At 34.1% G+C, this 19,560-nt stretch overlaps 1 protein-coding gene across 17 annotated transcripts in view; it reads left to right on the forward strand.

Moving 5' to 3' along the window:
* ADGRL2 (adhesion G protein-coupled receptor L2) overlaps positions 1–19,560 on the forward strand; it is a 605,011-nt gene that overhangs the window by 564,021 nt on the left and 21,430 nt on the right. For 13 of the 17 annotated variants that reach the window (XM_059136196.1, XM_059136197.1, XM_059136198.1 and 10 more), the window contains 8 exons: positions 276–461; positions 1,265–1,303; positions 4,192–4,375; positions 14,069–14,194; positions 14,466–14,671; positions 15,767–15,940; positions 16,900–17,109; positions 18,060–18,280. In XM_059136196.1, the coding sequence (XP_058992179.1) occupies positions 276–461; positions 1,265–1,303; positions 4,192–4,375; positions 14,069–14,194; positions 14,466–14,671; positions 15,767–15,940; positions 16,900–17,109; positions 18,060–18,280 (1,346 nt within the window). The remainder of the gene's footprint in view (positions 1–275; positions 462–1,264; positions 1,304–4,191; positions 4,376–14,068; positions 14,195–14,465; positions 14,672–15,766; positions 15,941–16,899; positions 17,110–18,059; positions 18,281–19,560) is intronic. The other 4 variants (XM_059136201.1, XM_059136203.1, XM_059136209.1 and 1 more) reach the window with 1 other exon arrangement.

Raw genomic sequence — 19,560 nt, forward strand, 5'->3', positions numbered from 1 at the left:
GAGAAAGCTATCTGAAAAACTTAAAAAAAGACTTCTGGTTTTCTTTTTTCCTTTCATTCCTTTTAAAGGTCTGGTTAAGAATTTCTTTTGTGTGTTGAGGATCTAAGAACCTTTAATCATATGAAATGAGGAGAAAGTTATTGGCCTCAATTAGTTGCAGATTTTGACATATTTGCAAATATTTCTCTCACCACAACAAAGATACCCAGGAAAAGAACAAGTAGCCGCAAACAGAGCAAGAAATCATACTGAGATAATATAAATTGTCATTTCAGATCAGAAGTGGAGAAAATGCTGCTAGTCTTGCCAATGAACTGGCTAAACATACCAAAGGGCCGGTGTTTGCTGGGGATGTGAGTTCTTCAGTGAGATTGATGGAGCAGTTGGTGGACATTCTTGATGCACAGCTGCAGGAACTGAAACCTAGTGAAAAGGATTCCGCCGGACGGAGTTATAACAAGGTGGGTAGGAATTTCCTGTTATTTAATCAGACATTTTATATGGCAGCTCTTGATTCCTCCAGCACTGGACTGCCAAACCTCTGGCCCCCTTGACATATACTCAGAAACAAAATTTCTGATATGGTTAATTTCCCAAGAAAGAATTACAGTTGAAAAAGGAACAACATGGGGGGGTGGGGAAGGTAAAATTTCTAGGGAGATTTTAGTTGGTGGCAGACATTGCCTGATTGTGGTCGGTATTCCCTCTTAAGAATGCATTATCTGCACTTGAAGAGAGTGCGTGTTCTACGTCTCATATACTCTGTACACTAATACATGCAGCTTTTGTGGTTGCACTAAAATTGTAATGCACAGAGGAATGTTATCCACTACAATACTGCTTTCAATTGCAGGTTTTGGGAGAAGGGCACGTTTCCCTCTCTAGGAGATAGTATATTAGTGCCATTAATTTTTTCTAATACGACAAAAAATTGATAGTTATTTTAACCATACTACCCAACAAGCATAGGAGATTCATATTAAGCCAAAATCTGTGGGTAATATGGTGTTATAGGGTTAAAAAACAGACATTTTTGTTCTGGTTTTATCGTGATACTTTGGATTAGTATACTTAACAAAATGCAGCTATGAACTATAAATATGCAGTTTTGGCAATCAGTGTAAACTCACAAAAATCCAGAGGACCACCTTGCATAACAAACTTTGAAATCAGGAACACCAGCCTAAGTTTTGAGGATTTCTTTTTTTCCTCCTTTTCAACAGACAAAATCTAACCTCTGATTTTCTTTTCTTTCACTAAAAAGCTCCAAAAACGAGAGAAGACATGCAGGGCTTACCTTAAGGTATCTCTCCTGTGCTGTCACCCTGCTTTCTCCCTTCTTCAGCCACGCTTTATCATCTTGCTGCATGATCCAATGTATTTCAGTCTTTGATAATTATATAATGTGCCCCATATCAGCTGTACAAATGTTGACTTTTCTCAGGTATATTACTCTCAGAATAAGCAAATAATTTACCTTTATAATTTTTGCTTTTTTTCCATTCATCCAAACATACAAGAATTTAAATGAAATATCCTCTGAATTGGAAAGTAATCCTATAATCTCTTTGTTTCCTGTTGTCATCTATGTGGATTTAAGAACAACTTGAGTTAAAACAGCTATGATATATTCTTGGCAGTTTATCATATCAAAGACTGTATAGTCATAATGTATGTGCATGAAAAAGTCACTGCTTTCTTATCCCTGTGGTGTACTCTTAAATAAAATAGGCTTTGTCCTGAAATTTTTAGGAGTCATTTCTAGAATCAGGTTGATACATGGGGATGGGTTACTAGAAATGGAATATACATAATGTGACAGAGTTATCAATGTATGTTCTATGTTGGTTTTTATCAGGCTAATAGAAACAGAAAGTCACTGTTTGGCTCAGAATCCTTGTTCACTCCAGCAGGTTTTTCTCCCTGGTATATCCAAGTAATAGGAAGCATGCTGAGGCTGACGGTAGACTATGCCATTCTAGTTCTGTGTGATAGATCAGAATAACATTACCAGCTTGCATTTGGTTTTATTATGTGAATTTTAGATGTTTCTTTTAGGGGGATGGTTATTTTCTAATCGTACTCATCTGAGGACCATATCCTTAGTAAATCAAACCTTAAGAACTAACCCATATGAGTATGACGACAAAACAAAAGCAGCTTTTAGTTTTGTGGAATAGAGGTTATTCAAAAGCCATGACTACCAGTTTCGGTCAGCAAGATCTAGAAGGAAATAAAGAACAAAAGAAAGAAGTCATGTCCCTAGTTTGCAAATAGACATTGTTGGACTCGAGAACCTGACAAGGAAAAGTGGTGGGAAAGTTCGTTTTTAGGTAGTAATATTCTGAATGTCCTTTTTAGCCTGTTTAATGGGGGCAAAGAAAAAACTGCTGAAGTGTATAGAATTTGTCGTACTGAAATTTTCAGTTCACCTTTAAGGTATTAGTTAATGTATGAAATGTAATAATTGGTATGTTGCCCGGGACGTATATCTTAGTGGCAAGAGAATAGCTTTTTCTCTTTGGCAGGGAGAGACTACTTAAGGAATATGATTAGGCTAATGATCGTTTTTGATTCTGCTAGAAAAGTACAAATGGTAATAAATAAAGAGTGTTTCAAATTAATAAAAGCATGTCATCAGCGAGTTATGTGTCTATGTAGTAAGTTTCAGCATGACCTTAATTTCTGACCAGTGTCATTTTCAGTATCTCTCAAAATGAGCTTCTCTGCTCAGATAAGACTAATAAAACTTCTTAAATTACAAATCAGAAGCTGACTTACACTATGCAAATGAAGCGAGTTCCCACTTTGTGACAGAGGATTCATTTGTAACTTAGATTAGAGACTCCAGTCTGTATTTCTTGGTGACTAATGAATCTGGCCTCGGCAGACCAATTTCTGTTCCACTCTAGTTAATGGCTGCGGCAGTATCACTGTGTGCATTTTGACTATTCTGTCTCCCATTAGAGAGAGGGAAGAAAAGCCTTTAACGCCACTTGGAAGTATCTTCCACCTGCCAGGAAGGTTATGGGGGCTCACAAGGCAGATAGAACGAGGATATTAAGATGGATTAAGCTAATTACTCTTACTCTGACAGTAGCTTCACACAACTTTTCCCCCTGCTTATTTCAATGTCGTACCTCAAACTAGCAATTTTTGTTGTTGTTCTTTGCACAATGTATGTTCTTTTCCCTCAGTGATTACCAATAGATTAAAACAATTTATGTACGGTCTTAATGACATGTTGTGGCTGGGTACATGGGGTAGAGTAAGTAAACTTAGTGATTTCAGGTATTCAAGCCATGGTCAGTATATAGCCATACTAAGTATCAGTACAAAGGCCTGCCTTCAGTTGCTTAGCTGACTGGGTCTTATTTTTTATTTGTTATTTTGCATGGTAGTAAACAAAACCTACAAATACGAACATGTACAACCTGGATGTTTATGAAGACCTTATTCTATTTTTCTTAATAGTTCATTAAAATTTTTCATTAAACTATTAGTTTTCATTAAATTGTTCAAATGGGCTTTAAACGTTTTGATCTCTTGATCCTTCTATAAAAACAGATCATTGTCTATCATCTAAGGTGTACTCTCAAGTGTTTTCTAGCTGGATGGAGAATTGGAAAAGTGAAATATTCACAGATAATATATGAACTTTGAAATCATCTTGGTTTTTTCCCCAATGGTGTAATAAGTAGACAATGTTCTAAGGCACAATTTTGGCTATTACTTTAGTGTAGGTTCCAGAAAACAGTATGGTGTAACTTTCAGGCATAAATAAAAGGCTATTCCAGGGACATCAGTGTTTTCTATCTAGAATATTTAAACCTTGAGGTTATAAATAGGAGTGACCATGCATGTACCAGTAATACCTCAGGTTAAGAGTTGACATTGGTTGGGCTTCTCTTTGACAATGGAGATATTGTTAGGTAAGTATCCACAAGCCATCTGTTCACATTTACCCTTTATAATCACATAGCAATCTACTAATCTTCAGTTAGTTTTACTTTGAGATGGTAAGATATGTTCCTAATCAGCCAGGTGTATGTTGTTCAAGTGTTCTTCCATCTTGAAGTAAGAGTAAATCATCATGACAGATAAATACTACAGTTGTCACTAGTCAGTGATTGAAAATCACCTTGATACTAGAAGCAGTCAGAACTAATGGTGGTTTTCTAATGGATGTAGGCAATTGTGGACACAGTGGACAATCTTCTGAGACCTGAAGCTTTGGAATCCTGGAAACACATGAATTCTTCTGAGCAAGCTCATACAGCAACAATGTTACTTGATACATTGGAAGAAGGAGCTTTTGTCCTGGCTGACAATCTTGTAGAACCAACGAGGGTCTCCATGCCTACAGAAAATATCGGTAAGTGAGTACATTGTCAGGATTAATTTTGATTTAGAAGATAAATGTTTAAGAGAATGATGCTTCCTTTCTGAATCTGTTGTTTCCCAGGGCCAGACTTCTCTTTCATCAAATTATTATTGATCACACTTTATAAAATTAATGCAAAAGCCGAAATCTGTCTATATCTTTTAAAAGTTGGTTTTATGTAGGGTTTCTCCCCACCCCACCCCCAACTGAAAAATCATTAAAGGAAAGAAGCTTAGAGTACTTAAATGCCAGTATATGGATTGCGTAAGTAATGAAAGTACTTGCTATGGAACTCTGGCAAATGCTTTTCCATTTTATGTAATATGTTCCTAATGAATTTAAATTACTTTCTGTAATCTATTCTCCAAATCAAATATTTTAGGCACACAGAATTTGAGCCAAATGTTTATACTAAACACAACCGCCTTCATGTGAAAATGTGGTCTGCGAACTACATCTCCCATAATGCAGACTGTCCATGCTTCATAGATTGCAAAATAGCTGCAAATAGTTTCGAAGCATTTAAATGCTGTCCATGAGAGGTGGGAATTCACTTTTGATAATATTTGAAAAATTACAGTAAGTACAGTAAAATTATATTCATTTAGGCTTGACTGATGTAGAATTGTTGGTTATTCAGAGAAGTTGAACTCAAGCGATATTTATAATATCTTTTAGTAAAGTAAAAAAGTTTCCCAAGCATTCAAGTGGGGAAAAAAAAGCCAGAAGAGAACACAGATAACTTTTGCAGTGAAAGAGTGCATTGGCACAACAGGTACTGAATAAGGTATTGCTCTGTGGGACGCCCTATCTCATTGCTTAATTGTGCCTTCCTAAGTCTTGGGAATTTGTATTCTAAAATGCAGAAAATAAAAGTGTATAGAATCTGGGGCGCCTCGGTGGCTCAGTGGGTTAAAGCCTCTGCTTTCGGCTCAGGTCATGATCCCAGGGTCCTGGGATCGAGCCCTGCATCAGGCTCTCTGCTCAGCAGGAGGCCTGCTTCTCTTCTCTCTCTGCCTGCCTCTCATCCTACTTGTGATCTCTGTCTATCAAATTAATAAATAAAAATTAAAAAGTATAGAATCAAATTACAATAACGGAATTTAAATTTAAAACCTCAAGTTTATTTTAAGTAGCTGAAATTTTAGAAAGAAAAAATCATTATGAAAATCATGTTTTTATGTACTATGAGCTTTAGGGATGATAGATAACTCTAACTTCAAATTAAATGAAGTCAAGATACGTAATTTGGCTGGCCATGATCTGGGATACCAGTCATAAGGAAAGTGACGCTCTACCATACCTTTAGCAGTAATACAAAATGAAGAAAGCTCCCTCTTTCTGTCTAAAGCTTTCATTAAATTTGGCTAATTTATTAGCTGGTCTCATAAAATCCCTTGTGCATTGAATCAATGTGCATTGAACAATTCTTCTCAAATTTTCCCAGCAATGTACCTGTACGGATAAAAGAGTGTAAACTTGATCATCTTAGAGAGTGAATCATAGAAAATATTGTTTGAAGTGACATTTGTTTTCCAAATCTTCCAATCGCTATCTTTTTTAAAACACCTGTTATTTCCCTCCTACACCCTCTCAAAGAGTGCAAGAATATTGGATGGACCAGCGCGACGTGCTATGCTCCCATGAGCCTCACATATACAGGATGCGCTGTTCTTCAATCTCTGAGATATTTCTACACCAGCTTGAGGCAGAGTCTGAAAATGTTAATGTCCAGGAAAATATTTTTTCTAATGCCTGTTTTTCAGAATTATAAGGGATTAATCTTCACTCTGTTTTTTAAAAGAAAATTTTAATTAAAAAATATTGGGTGCCTGGCTAGGTCAGTCAGTAGAGCATGTGACTCTTGATCTTGGGGTTGTGAGTTTAAGCCCCACATTGGATGTAGAGATTGCTTAAAAAACTAAAATATCTTTACAAAAATTTAAAAAGAACATTGTGGGTAAAGACTCTTACAGTATGCAGTACACATGTTACTGACTTCTCAAAAATAATGGCCTGAATTTACCATATGCATGTAGATTACCCAAGAATTATCAGTATGAAAGTCATTTTACATTCTCTTGCACAGTTAGGACTTTTTGTTTGTTGCTAAAATATAATTTTGTGGCAAATACAGTCCATGCTTTAGTATGAGGAAAGCATTTACCTTTTTCCTAGGAACTGTTCTTTTTTTAGACATGAGGACTAAAATAGCTTATTATTCCTTTATATCCTCACTTTTCTGAAGTTCTTATCTAAATTTAGGGCATGGTACACTATCTTAGGTTATTAAGACAATTTGATTTACTCCTTAGTGATTTCTGCTTGAATCCTTAGTTTAACTTCATTGTGTGATTTATCCTTATATGACCTTTATATGACCTCATAAAAATGGTACAATTATATCTGTCATAAATATATCTGATTATAGCTTTTTTAAGTCAACTTGGAGATAAAATATATATATAATAGTTGTCATACGTGTATAGTTGGTGAGTTCTGACAAATGCACACTATGTGACCCACAGCATGGTCAACATTCTGTCACCTCAGAAGGGCCCTTTATTCTCTAGCAGTAGATCTGCTCAAACCCCAGCCCCAGATGACCAATGATCTGTTTTCTGTCACCGTAATTTATTTTTGCCTACTCTGGACCGTTAGTTGAATGGCATCATACAATATGTACTCTTTTTGATCATGCATTTTTACACAGAGTAGTGTTTTTGAGATTTGTCTGTGTTGGTAGGAGCATCTGTAGTCCAGTCCTTTTTGTTGCTGAGTAGTATTCCATTATAAGAAAACACCACTCTTTGTGTTTTCATTCTCTTATTAGGGGTTTGCATTGTTTTCCCCTTTTCACTGTTACTTGTAAAGCTGCAGTTTTCCCAAGTCGTCATACCATTTCGTACTCCTGACTGCCATGAGACTTGCCTCACTAACATTTGGGATTGTCAGTCCTTTTAATTTTAGCCATTCAAGTGGCTTGTAGTGTCATCTCATCTTAGTTCTATTTTGCATTTATAGACTCGCTGTGGTTCTTAGGGCTGATAACTATTCAACTCTTATGTGCTTATGGGTCAGTCATTCATGTATTTTTATGTAAAGTGTCCCTATAGTTTCCCCATTTCTATTTGCTCTGTTTTTCTTCTTAATAATGAGTTATGAAGATTTATAATCTATCCCTTATATAGTAAGTCTTGCTGACTGTATGAACTGTGAATATTTTCCCTCAGCATGTGACTTTTCTTTTTATTTTCTTAATGATGTCTTAAGAGGAGCAGAAGTTTCTCATGTTGCTAAAAAGTTATGCACCTTCCACAGCGTCTGGTTAATCTTATTTCACTTATTCCTCTCACCATTGCATTTTAAAGCAAATTTTAGTATCATATTACTACTGTAAATACCTTAATATGCATCCCATGCTTAAAAGAACAATAATATCATTTTCACACATTTGAAGATTAACAAAAATAGTATGTTCAAAAATATGTCTAAATTTACTTCATTTTGTAAATTTGTTAATACTTAATTTGTTTTGACCAGGATACAGACAAGTCCATGTAGTACATTTGATAACATTGCTTGAGTCATTTCTCTCTACATCTTTTTTATAAACTTTTACCCTCTTTTTGAAGAAATTGAGCAGATGATTTGTACTATGGAATTTCCCACATCCTATATTTGGCTGTTTTCATCCCCGTGATACCATTTTACATGATTGAGATGTACTGTAATTGGATCTAGAGGCTTAATCAGGTCAGGTTTAAGTTTGTTTCTTTGTTTATTTTCTCAAAGAAATTGCTGTTGCATCCTGCAAAAGAGGCACATGTTAGGTTGTCTTTCTTTGTGATCTTATGATTGATTAGGTGACTTAGGTTTTATCAGCCTAATCCATTTGTTATAAAATTCCGTATCATTTATTTTCCCAGTGGGCTTAGCAGCCAACATGATTGTCAATTTAGACTTAGTTGTATTGTGGTAACAAAACCCCCAGTCACAGCATCTTGCAAGAGTGAAGGCTTATACTCCATCACACCGCATCACCACTGAGGTTTGGTTCTGGCTGTGTGACTGTCATCTTTAGTCAGCTCCATATTATTTGTACCTTGGATTCAGGCTGATGGAGCCTAGAATGCTGCAGGTCTTCTGGCACACATCATAGATTTTCCTGTATGTTCTCTATTCTTCCCCTCTTCTTTCATTGGAGCCATTACTCAGAAATGAATCTGAAAAGTACATGGATAGAAAAATATATTAAAATATGATCTATATCATTGGTTGTGAGGGAGGCTTTCCTATGAATGAAGTGTATTCAGTGTCAGGAAATCTGTGGTACAAGGCATATATTATTTTAAGGATACAGAAAATATCATAAATAATTTGTATTCCAGTCACCCAGCTGAACCACATCTTAGTATTGTACCATATTCCCTTCACATTTTGGGGAAAATAAGGAGTTATCAATAATGTGTAAGTCTTCTGGGTCCTCTATTTCTTGATCAGACCAAGAATGGTGTAACTTTTCCTTAATAAGCTACCCCCCAACTTGGTCTACAACTATGTACATTTAACAGTTGCTTTTTACACTTTTAACATTAATGATTTCACACTATAGTTGTGGTTGTATAATTGTCCCTTGCCATTATATTTTTATTCTTATGCATGTTAATATGTTCATCTCTAGTTAATTCTTTTGTTTGATCTAAGGTACATCACAGTTATTTAATATGCCAATGATAGGTTTTTTAGTGGCGTATGCTTTTTGCTAATAAGAAGGAAAACCGTGAAGGTTTTTGTATGTCTTTGTTGTCATGTGTATGTGCCTTTCTAGACATATATGGATATACATACCTAGAAATAGAATTTTTGAATGATGGAGCATGCCCATCTCCAACTTTATTAAATACTGCCAAGTTGCTCTCTAATATTGTTTACCAATTTACATCCTCACCTGTTAATGCCATTGTTCTCTCCCCATCAATCTCTTTGCTAAATAACACTTTGTTATTGACATAAGTGTTATTGTTCTAATGGGTTAGAATTGATCACATTATTGTTTTAATTTGCAGTTCTCAGATTACTTAATGCCTTTATTGGTTATTTCAGATTTCTCTTCTGTGAATTTGTTCTCCACGACTTTGACGTATGCATCTGTTTCTTTGTAGTTCATACGTTCTGGACACTAATTCTTTGCAGGCTGTATAGTTTGAAAATATTTTTTCTGTGCATGCTTTCTCTTTTTTACTTTGTTTATGGTATCTTTTGTTTTACAGAATAATGAAGTCAAATTTATCAGTCTGTTCTCTTAGGGTAGGTGCTTTTAGGGTGTTATTAAGCAGGTTTCCTTTTTGGTGTTCTCAAGAAAATTTTCTCTATAGTTATACCTATAACTTTTTAAATGATCTTATATAAGACTTCAGAAATGATAAAATTTTGCCTTTTTATAATTTTGTTTTAATATCTGTGTTTTTAATAATTATGTTTTGTTTGTGGTATGAAGGAAGAAACTAATTTGGTTTTTGTTTTCTGGAGTTTTGGGGGGATAATATGTTGTTTCAGTACTTTTATTTCATAATTCTTAACTTTTCCTTGTGGTTTGTAAGGCTATCTCTGTTGTTTTCTATACACATTAGAAGTGTGTTATGCATTGCTCCTTTTGGTTTTGTTTTAATGATATTGCTATCTGGTGAGTTCTTTCATTTCTGCTCCTGGAAGAATTGCCTTAGCTGCTTTTGGCATGTCTTCTCCATAAAGTCAGCCATCGAGTTCCACAATCTCAAAAAAATCTTTTTTTTTTTTTTTTTTCCTTACAAAAAGTAAGGAAATTTTTTTTTTTTTCCTTACAAAAAGTCTTGTTGGAATTTTTATTAGAATTAGGCTGAAGAGAAGGAAACAAACCGTAAGAGACCCTTGACTGTAGGGAACACACTCAGGGTTGCTGGAGGGGAGGTGAGTGGGGGGTGAGTTAAATATGGATGATGGTCATTAAAGAGGACACTTGTGATTAGCCCTGGGTGTTTTATGTAAGTAATAAATCACTAAATTCTACTCTTGAAACGAGTATCATGCTGTATGTTAACTAACTGGAATTTAAATAAAAATTTGAAGAAATTAAAAATAAAATATTATGTTAAAAAAAAGAATTAAGCTGAGTTTGTAGATTGATTTTGAAAGAAGTTTCACAGATTTATTTACCTGTTGAAGTATCTCAAATAAGATCTCCTATAATTCTCCATTTGTTGTTAGGTCTTCTAATGACGTTCTGTTATTTTTCCCATTAATGTCTTGCACTTATAAAAATCAGGTTTATTCTTAGATAACTTGCACTATTTGTTTTTATTGTAAAGTATCTTTTTTAAGGTTATATATTCTAATTGTCTGTTGCTCAGTGTATAGGATCACAGCTGATTTTGCTGATTGCACCCTTGCTAAATTCTTTTACTTCCAATCATATGGAGGCTCTCTAAAAATTGCTATGTAGTTAGTGATATCTTCTGTAAATAAAAAGCTTGCTTTTTTCTTCAGTCTTTACACCTTTTCTTTTCTTTTTTCTTAAAAAATTTTTTTATTTATTTACTTATTTATTTGTGAGAGAGGATTAACAAAAGAGCATGAGCCCTCAAGGGTAGGAGTAGAGGCAGAGGGAGAAGCAGGTTCCCTGCTGAGCAGGGAGCCCAATGGGGGCTCTGTTCCAGGGCCCAGAGATCATCACTTGAGCAGAAGGCAGAAACTTAACTGACAACTAAGGCCACCCAGGTGTCATACAACTTTTTTCTTGAATTACTGCATTCGTTAGGTCTTTTAGTACAATGCTAATAAATAAAACCCCTAATAGGGGTCTTACTGGCTTTAGAAAGAATGCTTCCTGAGTTTTTCACTTTACCTGTAGATTTGGTTAGATAAAACTTCATCTGATAACAAAACCTTTCCCCAGGCAAAGATTTTTTCTTTTCTTTTATTATTTTGTAAACTGTTTTTAAATTGAATTGGTTTTGGTGTTTGTTGATTTCTTTTGGTTAATAATTTTTTTGTGTGCTTAATTTCTTAATTTGGTGAATTACATTAATATATTTTCTAATGCCCTTTAGACTTAACCTCAGTTTGTTCAAGATTATACTTAGTGTCCATATAATTTGTTAAACATTTTTACAACCTTTTAATAAGAGAATATTCTGTAATTTTTTCCTTATGCTGTTTTATGCATCAGGATTATACAAGTCTTATGAAATGAGTTGAAAAGCATTCTTTCTGTATTCGGAACAGTTTTTTAAGATTGAGTATGTATTTAGCTATTATTTTATTTTCTGTAATGGTGATAAACTGTTAGAGCTTTTCATATTTTTTTTTTCCGTTTTTTGTTTCTTGGAAGTTTTCCCTTTTGTCTGTTTTTAAATTTACTTATTTATTGATATAAATTTATTGATTAATATGAAGTTGATTATTGATTCTCTACAAAGATCTGTATTAATGATCCTTTTAAAATTCAAATTATTACCCTTTTTTTGCTATGGATTTGATTTTTAAGCTTATGTAAATATACATTGACTGAAATTAAAGTTTGATCAGAAATATTTGTTGAACACAATTAACTCTTTGGGGGGGTGCCTGGGTGGTTCAGTGAGTTCAGCATCTGTCTTTGACTCAGGTCATGATCTTAGGATCCTGGGATGGAGCCCCCACATCTGCTCCCTGCTCAGTGCAGAGTCTACTTCTCCCTCTCGTTCTCAAATTAATAAATAAAATCTTTAAAAAGAAATTAACTTTTTGTACGTATATGTCTATATTTGGAACTTTTCATGAAAACTCAAAAGATTTCAGTTTTTTACCCTGTCTTCTGTCTTGCTTTAAGAAAAGTTAGGAATTGGAAAAAAAGAGAAAAGTTAATAACTGAGAGTCTCTTTCAGTGTAAAAAGAGTGAGGCATACATTAGATGTATATTTTTCTCTTTTCTTCCCCTACTTTTCCTTCTTCCCACACACATGGGATCTGATATGATGAATGAAGGTCACCTACCTACCCACCTGCTTAATATTTCTAAGCGTAAACCAATAAAATAAATATTTTAACCAGCTTCTGCAGCTTATAGAATTCTAAGATTTATATAACTGTCATTATAAATTTGTATTTTAGGAGCTTGACACATGAAAATCTTACAGTGTTCTGATTTCATAGATAAAACTAAATCTATGTGTAGTTTACACAACAAATTTATGAAAGATTTAGAAGAATAAATTATTATCCAAAAGTTACTATAATAGTATAAGTTCTTATCTGTAAAAGGAAAGGGGTTGGATGAATTAATCATATCTCTGTGTATGTGTGTGTGTCTACAAACACATATACTCATCTTTGTCTATGTATGGAAAGAGCTATACAAAAATATATACCAGTAGAGTGAAGTTCAGAGAAAAATGTATGAACTGTATGTATTGAATTATTTAAAAAGTATGTGTTACTTTTAAAAATGCTAATATATGAAACTAATGAATTTTGTATATAATTCCTCTCATTTCATCAATAAAATGGCATAATCTTATTATTAATATGAAATAGTTGACTTTAGCAGAAACAATAGTACTTTTCCATTCTTTTTAAAAATTATGTGAATATGATGAATATTGATGTAAAGTATTAGAATCTTTATTGGAATTATAGTAGATATGTTTATGTTGATGACTTAAATTATGTGTGTGTGTGTGTGTGTGTGTGTGTGTGTGTGTGTGTGTGTATGGAAAAAAAGTTTAACATTGGTCTTGTTGATTAGGTTAATGTTCTTAGTGTTATATGTCAGCTTGTTTGCCTTTCCATGAATTTTTGAACTTTGGAATATTAAGTACAGTAGTTGAGTAAACTTTTACTATAAAGGCCCAAATAATATATATCCTAGGCAACTACACCACATGGTCTGAGTTGCAAACGCTTACCGGACATTGTAGCACCAGGCAGCCATAAAGAATGTGTAAATGAGCATACATGGATGTATTTTAGTAAAAACTTTATTTACAAGAAAAGATGACAGGACAGATTTGGCACACAGGGCCTGTTTTGCCCAACTTAAATATGTAAACATTTATAGTAACTAGTGAGAATTAATGGGAGGTTTTAACATAATGCCAGACATTTTCTCATAAAATGTTGTGCTGTGCTGGTCTCACCATGTTTAGAAATCAGAGAAAATCAAGTATTGCAAAATTGAGCTATGCAATCTCATTATCTATTAAAATGTATCCTATGCAAAGAAATAAATGTATACATGTAATAAAGGCACTCAGATTTATGCTTCATATTTCATTTTGCTATTGTCAAGGAATGTTCATTGAAAAGTTATTTAATGTACAGAGCCAAAAAACTCATTTTGAAATAGGTTTGTTTATTTTCAGTATAAATGAAACTTTGAAAGTTGTGCGCTTTCAGCTCATACACAATTAGTATTCCTAGGGACAATGTCTGGAATTAGTTGATGACAAAAGATACAAAACTATGAAAAAATGTTAAAATTATTATATAAAAATTTTTAGAGTGGTCAAGGTTTTAGACCTCCTCGAGTCATTTAGTTCATGATTTTATTGAAATGTAATAGTAAAGTTTTGTAAGTAGAAAAAAAAGAAGCAGTGGTTTTCATGCAATTATCATTTGCCTCTTTGTAGTTTAAAGAATGCCCTTTTCTCCTTCCCCCTCATCCAGTTCTGGAAGTTGCAGTACTCAGTACCGAAGGACAGGTTCAAGACTTTAAATTTCCTCTGGGCATCAAAGGCGCAGGCAGCTCAATCCAGCTCTCTGCAAATACTGTCAAACAGAACAGCAGGAATGGTAAGATGGAGCAGAGTCTTTTAAAAATTGACAGGTTTTTTGTTCATTTAACTCTATTAACCCTAAAATGCCAACTATTTGACTCCTAATGTAACAATGCTGCTTACCATTTAAAAGCAGATTTAAAATAATGCTTTACTCTTTCCCAAGAAACTTAATCTATACAGAGTCCATAAGGACTTTTTTTCCCTTTTATTCTTACTTGAATGTATTTTATTTTATTAATAAGCATATTTCCTGGAAAGGCATATGACTACTTTAACCTTCCTAGGGCTTGCAAAGTTGGTGTTCATCATTTACCGGAGTTTGGGACAGTTTCTTAGTACAGAAAATGCAACCATAAAACTGGGTGCTGACTTTATTGGTCGGAATAGCACGATTGCAGTGAATTCCCACGTCATTTCCGTTTCACTCAATAAAGAATCCAGCCGAGTCTACTTGACAGATCCTGTGCTTTTCACCCTGCCACACATTGATGTAAGTTCTATGTTCTGATGAAGTAGTGGAAGGTTATAAAACCAGTGAGGAAAGAACGCAAAACTTGACGTGCTGGGGATGGGGAGAGAGGGAATGGGAAGATTGCGGAGAGGAGAGGAAAGACCTTTCCATTTGAATTTCAAATGTTGGATTAGGTCAGACATAAGTTTATTTAAGTCTGTGAACATAAAATTAAATGAGCCTGGTTCAGTGATTATTAGAACTTAAGTGTATTCTTAATGAAAGCTAATTCAGTAATCAACAGGAAAATGTAAATGACTGTAATTTGTTTGAGAATGAAAATTAACTCTTACCTTAACAGCAGGATAACGGAACGTTAACTCTTAGGACTCTGCCTTTTTAGTGTGGCAGACCTTTTTGTTTTTGTTTTTGTTCTTTTTGACTTTACTGATCCTATGTGATACAATTGTTATCAAGCATTGGGTTTTTAAAAATCTAGGCTTGAAGACGTGATTTCTCTGCAGTGCCTTAGAATGAAGTTGGTTTAAATTATTGCACTGTGTTGGAAGATAGCAGGATTTTGGCTTCTGTTATAAGCAGAATGAATAAGTGCCCACAGACAGCCCAAATGTATCTCCAGAATCGGCAAAGAAAAAAAAAATTCGTGCAGCCATTCTCTTACATCTGCTGCAGTTGGTTCACTCTCTTAAAAACCCTGATGTTGCTAACATGTCACTTAGAATAAAAATGGGCCCCACATCGATTTTAAAACACTTGATCCTTACAGAAATTTCTCAGGACAGGACAAATTCATAGGTGTCATTTTGTCAGAAAAGAAAAAAAAAAATGATTCCAATGTACCATCAGTATGTAAAATCATAAGATGGAAATTGTAATTGTGTAAAATGGGTCTTTGGTAATTTGGAGTACACTTTAGAATGTTTCGGACTATAAAACCCCTTTTAAGTTAGATATCTGCCTTGTATAACATAGTCTACAATTTTGCTGATGAAAAACTTTATAGTCCGAAACATGCAAAGTTTAATCTAAATTACCTTTTATACATATTAAACAATTGCTATTGCCATCTTAGAGTGTAAAATCCTAATTTTATCTTGTCATTTTATTTCCCAGCCTGACAATTATTTCAATGCAAACTGCTCCTTCTGGAACTACTCAGAAAGAACTATGATGGGATATTGGTCTACCCAGGGCTGCAAGCTGGTTGACACTAATAAAACCCGTACAACGTGTGCATGCAGCCACCTAACCAATTTTGCAATTCTCATGGCCCACAGGGAAATTGCAGTAAGTATTTGCACTTCTAATTAGTAGCAGAGAAAAACCTCAGGAGATTCAAAACAGCTTTATAATAGTCCCTTCTTTGGGTGCTTATCGTAACTAAAAAGCAAACAAAGTAGTGTGGATTTCTAAATGTCATTACACTGTCCGTATATTTTTTGAACGTCTTGGCACTCTATTTATTGTTACTTCTCAAAATCATGTGTTTTGCAGATTCATTCTAAATTTTTCTCCTTTGGGCAGGTGTTTAGCAGAGGCAATTGGGGATTTAAAAAATGAATAGCGATGGGTCCTACAAAAGAGACCGAGGGCTCTAAAATTGAACACACTCTCTTCATCTGGAATGTTTGAATTTGTTTTTCAGCTTTTGTTTTAAGTTTTTCTCACAACTTTGCACACTGTGCAGAACTGCAGATTTTAAAGGTCAGGATAGCTTCTGGGATGTTTCTTCATATTCCTTTCTGTGATGAAGGGAATGATAGCCAGAAGATAAAAACATTTTAAGAAATAGAGCGCGAAAACTCACAGGTCTATTGTGTATTTGACTCAGTATATAAATAAATATCAAAACTCAAGGGGGAAATGAAAACTTAAAAATTTTGTTAGCCAGGAAAGTCATTAAGATACCAATTATTTTTAATCATAACTGAATATCCTTTATCCTATTATATAAATATCTGGGTTTACATAGGTAATTATTTCAGCTGTTATTTTGAAATGATTGGATTCTTGCATTATTTTCTACGTAAAATCTTTCACTTTCTTGGGTCATTCTTTGGATATAAGATAAGATTGATCTGTTATGTGATCAAGTTTTCATTTTAGCTTTGAGCCCTGTTTGAACACATAAGAATATTCATAGAGTTTGGTATTAAAAGATGAGCTACCATGGTGAAAGCTATCTTAACCTTTTAGTTGAAGAAATGCAGGAATACTAATGTTTCTCATACTATTTTTGTTTTCAGTACAAAGATGGAGTTCACGAATTACTCCTTACAGTCATCACCTGGGTGGGAATTGTCATTTCCCTTGTTTGCCTGGCTATATGCATCTTCACCTTCTGCTTTTTCCGTGGTCTGCAGAGTGACCGCAATACTATTCACAAGAACCTTTGTATCAACCTTTTCATTGCGGAATTTATTTTCCTAATAGGCATTGACAAGACGAAATACATGGTAAGCACCCCTTCAGCTTATCGCCCTTGGATCTCTGACAATTACTATATCAGGTGTGAATCCACACACGATGCCTATATAGATATTTATTTGATCTTGTAACAATAAAGTTGACAGTGGTGATCTTGGCAGATAATTTTTAATAAAAGCGTAATCGTTAGGTATTATTATTATGAGCGAACTCATTTCTTGCATTTATTGCAGATAAAAATGCTTTTGCATTTTTCTGGGTCGTTATTAAGACACATAATTTGAATAGAAGAGTGCCAGGGACACTGAAATGAAAAGATCCTATTTTTACAGTTTTCATTTTGCTTACATAGTCATTCTGGTCAGTGATCATTTCTTCGTCTTCTGAGCAATTTGTTCATCATCAGGAGGCCTCCGTGTCAGAAATAGTACTTAATCAGTAGTTAATGCTTTACCCTGTATTCATCTGCACCGGAATGAATTTTAAGAATGCTCCGCATATGACAGGAAAAGAATGTTAGGAATTAGATCCAGGGTATTCATCACTAAAGTGAATTTTTAAATTCTGTTACTGAAAAAATAAAAATAATATACTTGGAAGCAACTGTTCTAAAGACATATGGAGCAAATAACCTGTAAGTAGAATATTCAGATTTAATAGTGGATAATTTAGAAAGGAAATTAACATGTATTTTCTTATTTACACTTAATTTTACTAAAAATAGTTGGGTCTCACAGTGATGAAATTTCTAGCACACCTGCCATTATGCTCTATTAAGCATTAAACTCTTCAAATTTGTAGTGTTTAGAACTCATTTCCATTTGTTAAAAAAAAATTTTTTTTTAAGAAACATTTACTCTAAATAATGTTGTATTTTAAAGACAATCATGAGCACTGTCAGTGAATATTGCATCATTTTGGGGTGCCCTGCTTGTATTCATGTGTTCTCTCTTGGGTTTTTTGTTCTTTTCCTTTCTAGATTGCTTGTCCAATATTTGCAGGACTTTTACACTTTTTCTTTTTGGCCGCTTTTGCTTGGATGTGTCTAGAAGGTGTACAGCTCTACCTGATGTTGGTTGAAGTGTTTGAAAGTGAATATTCAAGGAAGAAATATTATTATGTTGCTGGTTACTTGTTTCCTGCCACCGTGGTTGGGGTTTCAGCTGCTATTGACTATAAGAGCTATGGAACAGAAAAAGCGTAAGTAATTGCAAGCGACCTGAGTGTTTTTCAAGTGAATAATTTTTTAAAGCCTGTTAGCTGTCAGTGCGGGTCCCTGACAGACTAAAATAGCATCTGAAAGCTTTATTGGTAAGAGAATGGGCATGCCGTGCACAAATTACAATCAAGTCTTTTGTAATTTTCTAGGTTCAGAGGATTTGTACTCTGGCAAGGCAGATTCTAAATTATGGACTTTATTTTTAACACAAAAGATTGACCTGAAACAAATTGAAAAAGTAAATAACTTTTTGGCCTTGGAAAGATATTAAGTAAAAATTCTTCTGAACTTAAAGCATCTGACAGGTTTAACTACTCAGTTTTAACCTAATGCTTCATTAGCTCTCTTTGTGCAGCCGACCCTCTAGCTAACTCTCATTCTGAATTGTGACAATAGCACATTCCATCCCATATGTTCTACTTTGATAATATTTTGTCAGGCAGTTTAAAAGGATTAAAATAAGTCACTGTCTTTCATTTATAAAAAATATAGATATTTATGGAAAATGACAGAAGGTAGACATAGCCATATTTGTAAGGCTTTTATTTGCTAGGAGCATGAATTTGCCTCCCAATTCTGCTTATATTTGCCTTTGATAAAATTAGTTATATAAAGATTCTTTGGACTAAAGAAAGCTTTTTGACTAAACAGATGATGAAAGACAAATAAAAAAAATTCAGTGGGGATTCAATGTTATATGAAAAATGAACCACTAAGTAAAATCTGTCTTAATAAGTTTATGCATCATTTACTCTAATACTATATGAGTGCTATGCTTTGATTTTTTTTATCTCGTATTCATCCATTCCCAGTTGAGGTATTATATTTATGCTGTGCTGTTTTGAAACAGGCATAACAGCTGAATATTTTGTCTGTTTTGTTTCATAGGGTTAAACACTGTCGCTCAGATATTGATCTGAAAGACAAATTTTGAAGATAAGAACTTTAAAATGATGAGACCATTTGGAATATTGAGTTTCAAGTTTTCCTTGATATAGTCAGAGGTCTTAAGATTTAGGGATTGGGGTGTGGTGGGGTTTATTGTTTATCCCATACGAGCAGAATAATGAATGCCTTTACCAAATTTAAAACCTGAAATGAAGTAAATAAATTACTACTCTTTATATCAAAGCCAACTCAGAATTATTAAAATTGTTCTTAGCCATGACAAATGAATTTTCAAAGGCAGATATAAAGATAGTTTTGTTAGATTTTTAAGAATCCTATATTTTTGGTAATGTTGAGGATCCATTGAAGCTAC

The sequence above is a fragment of the Mustela lutreola genome, chromosome 10 (genome assembly GCF_030435805.1).
Source record: "Mustela lutreola isolate mMusLut2 chromosome 10, mMusLut2.pri, whole genome shotgun sequence".
Taxonomy (NCBI): Eukaryota; Metazoa; Chordata; class Mammalia; order Carnivora; family Mustelidae; genus Mustela; species Mustela lutreola.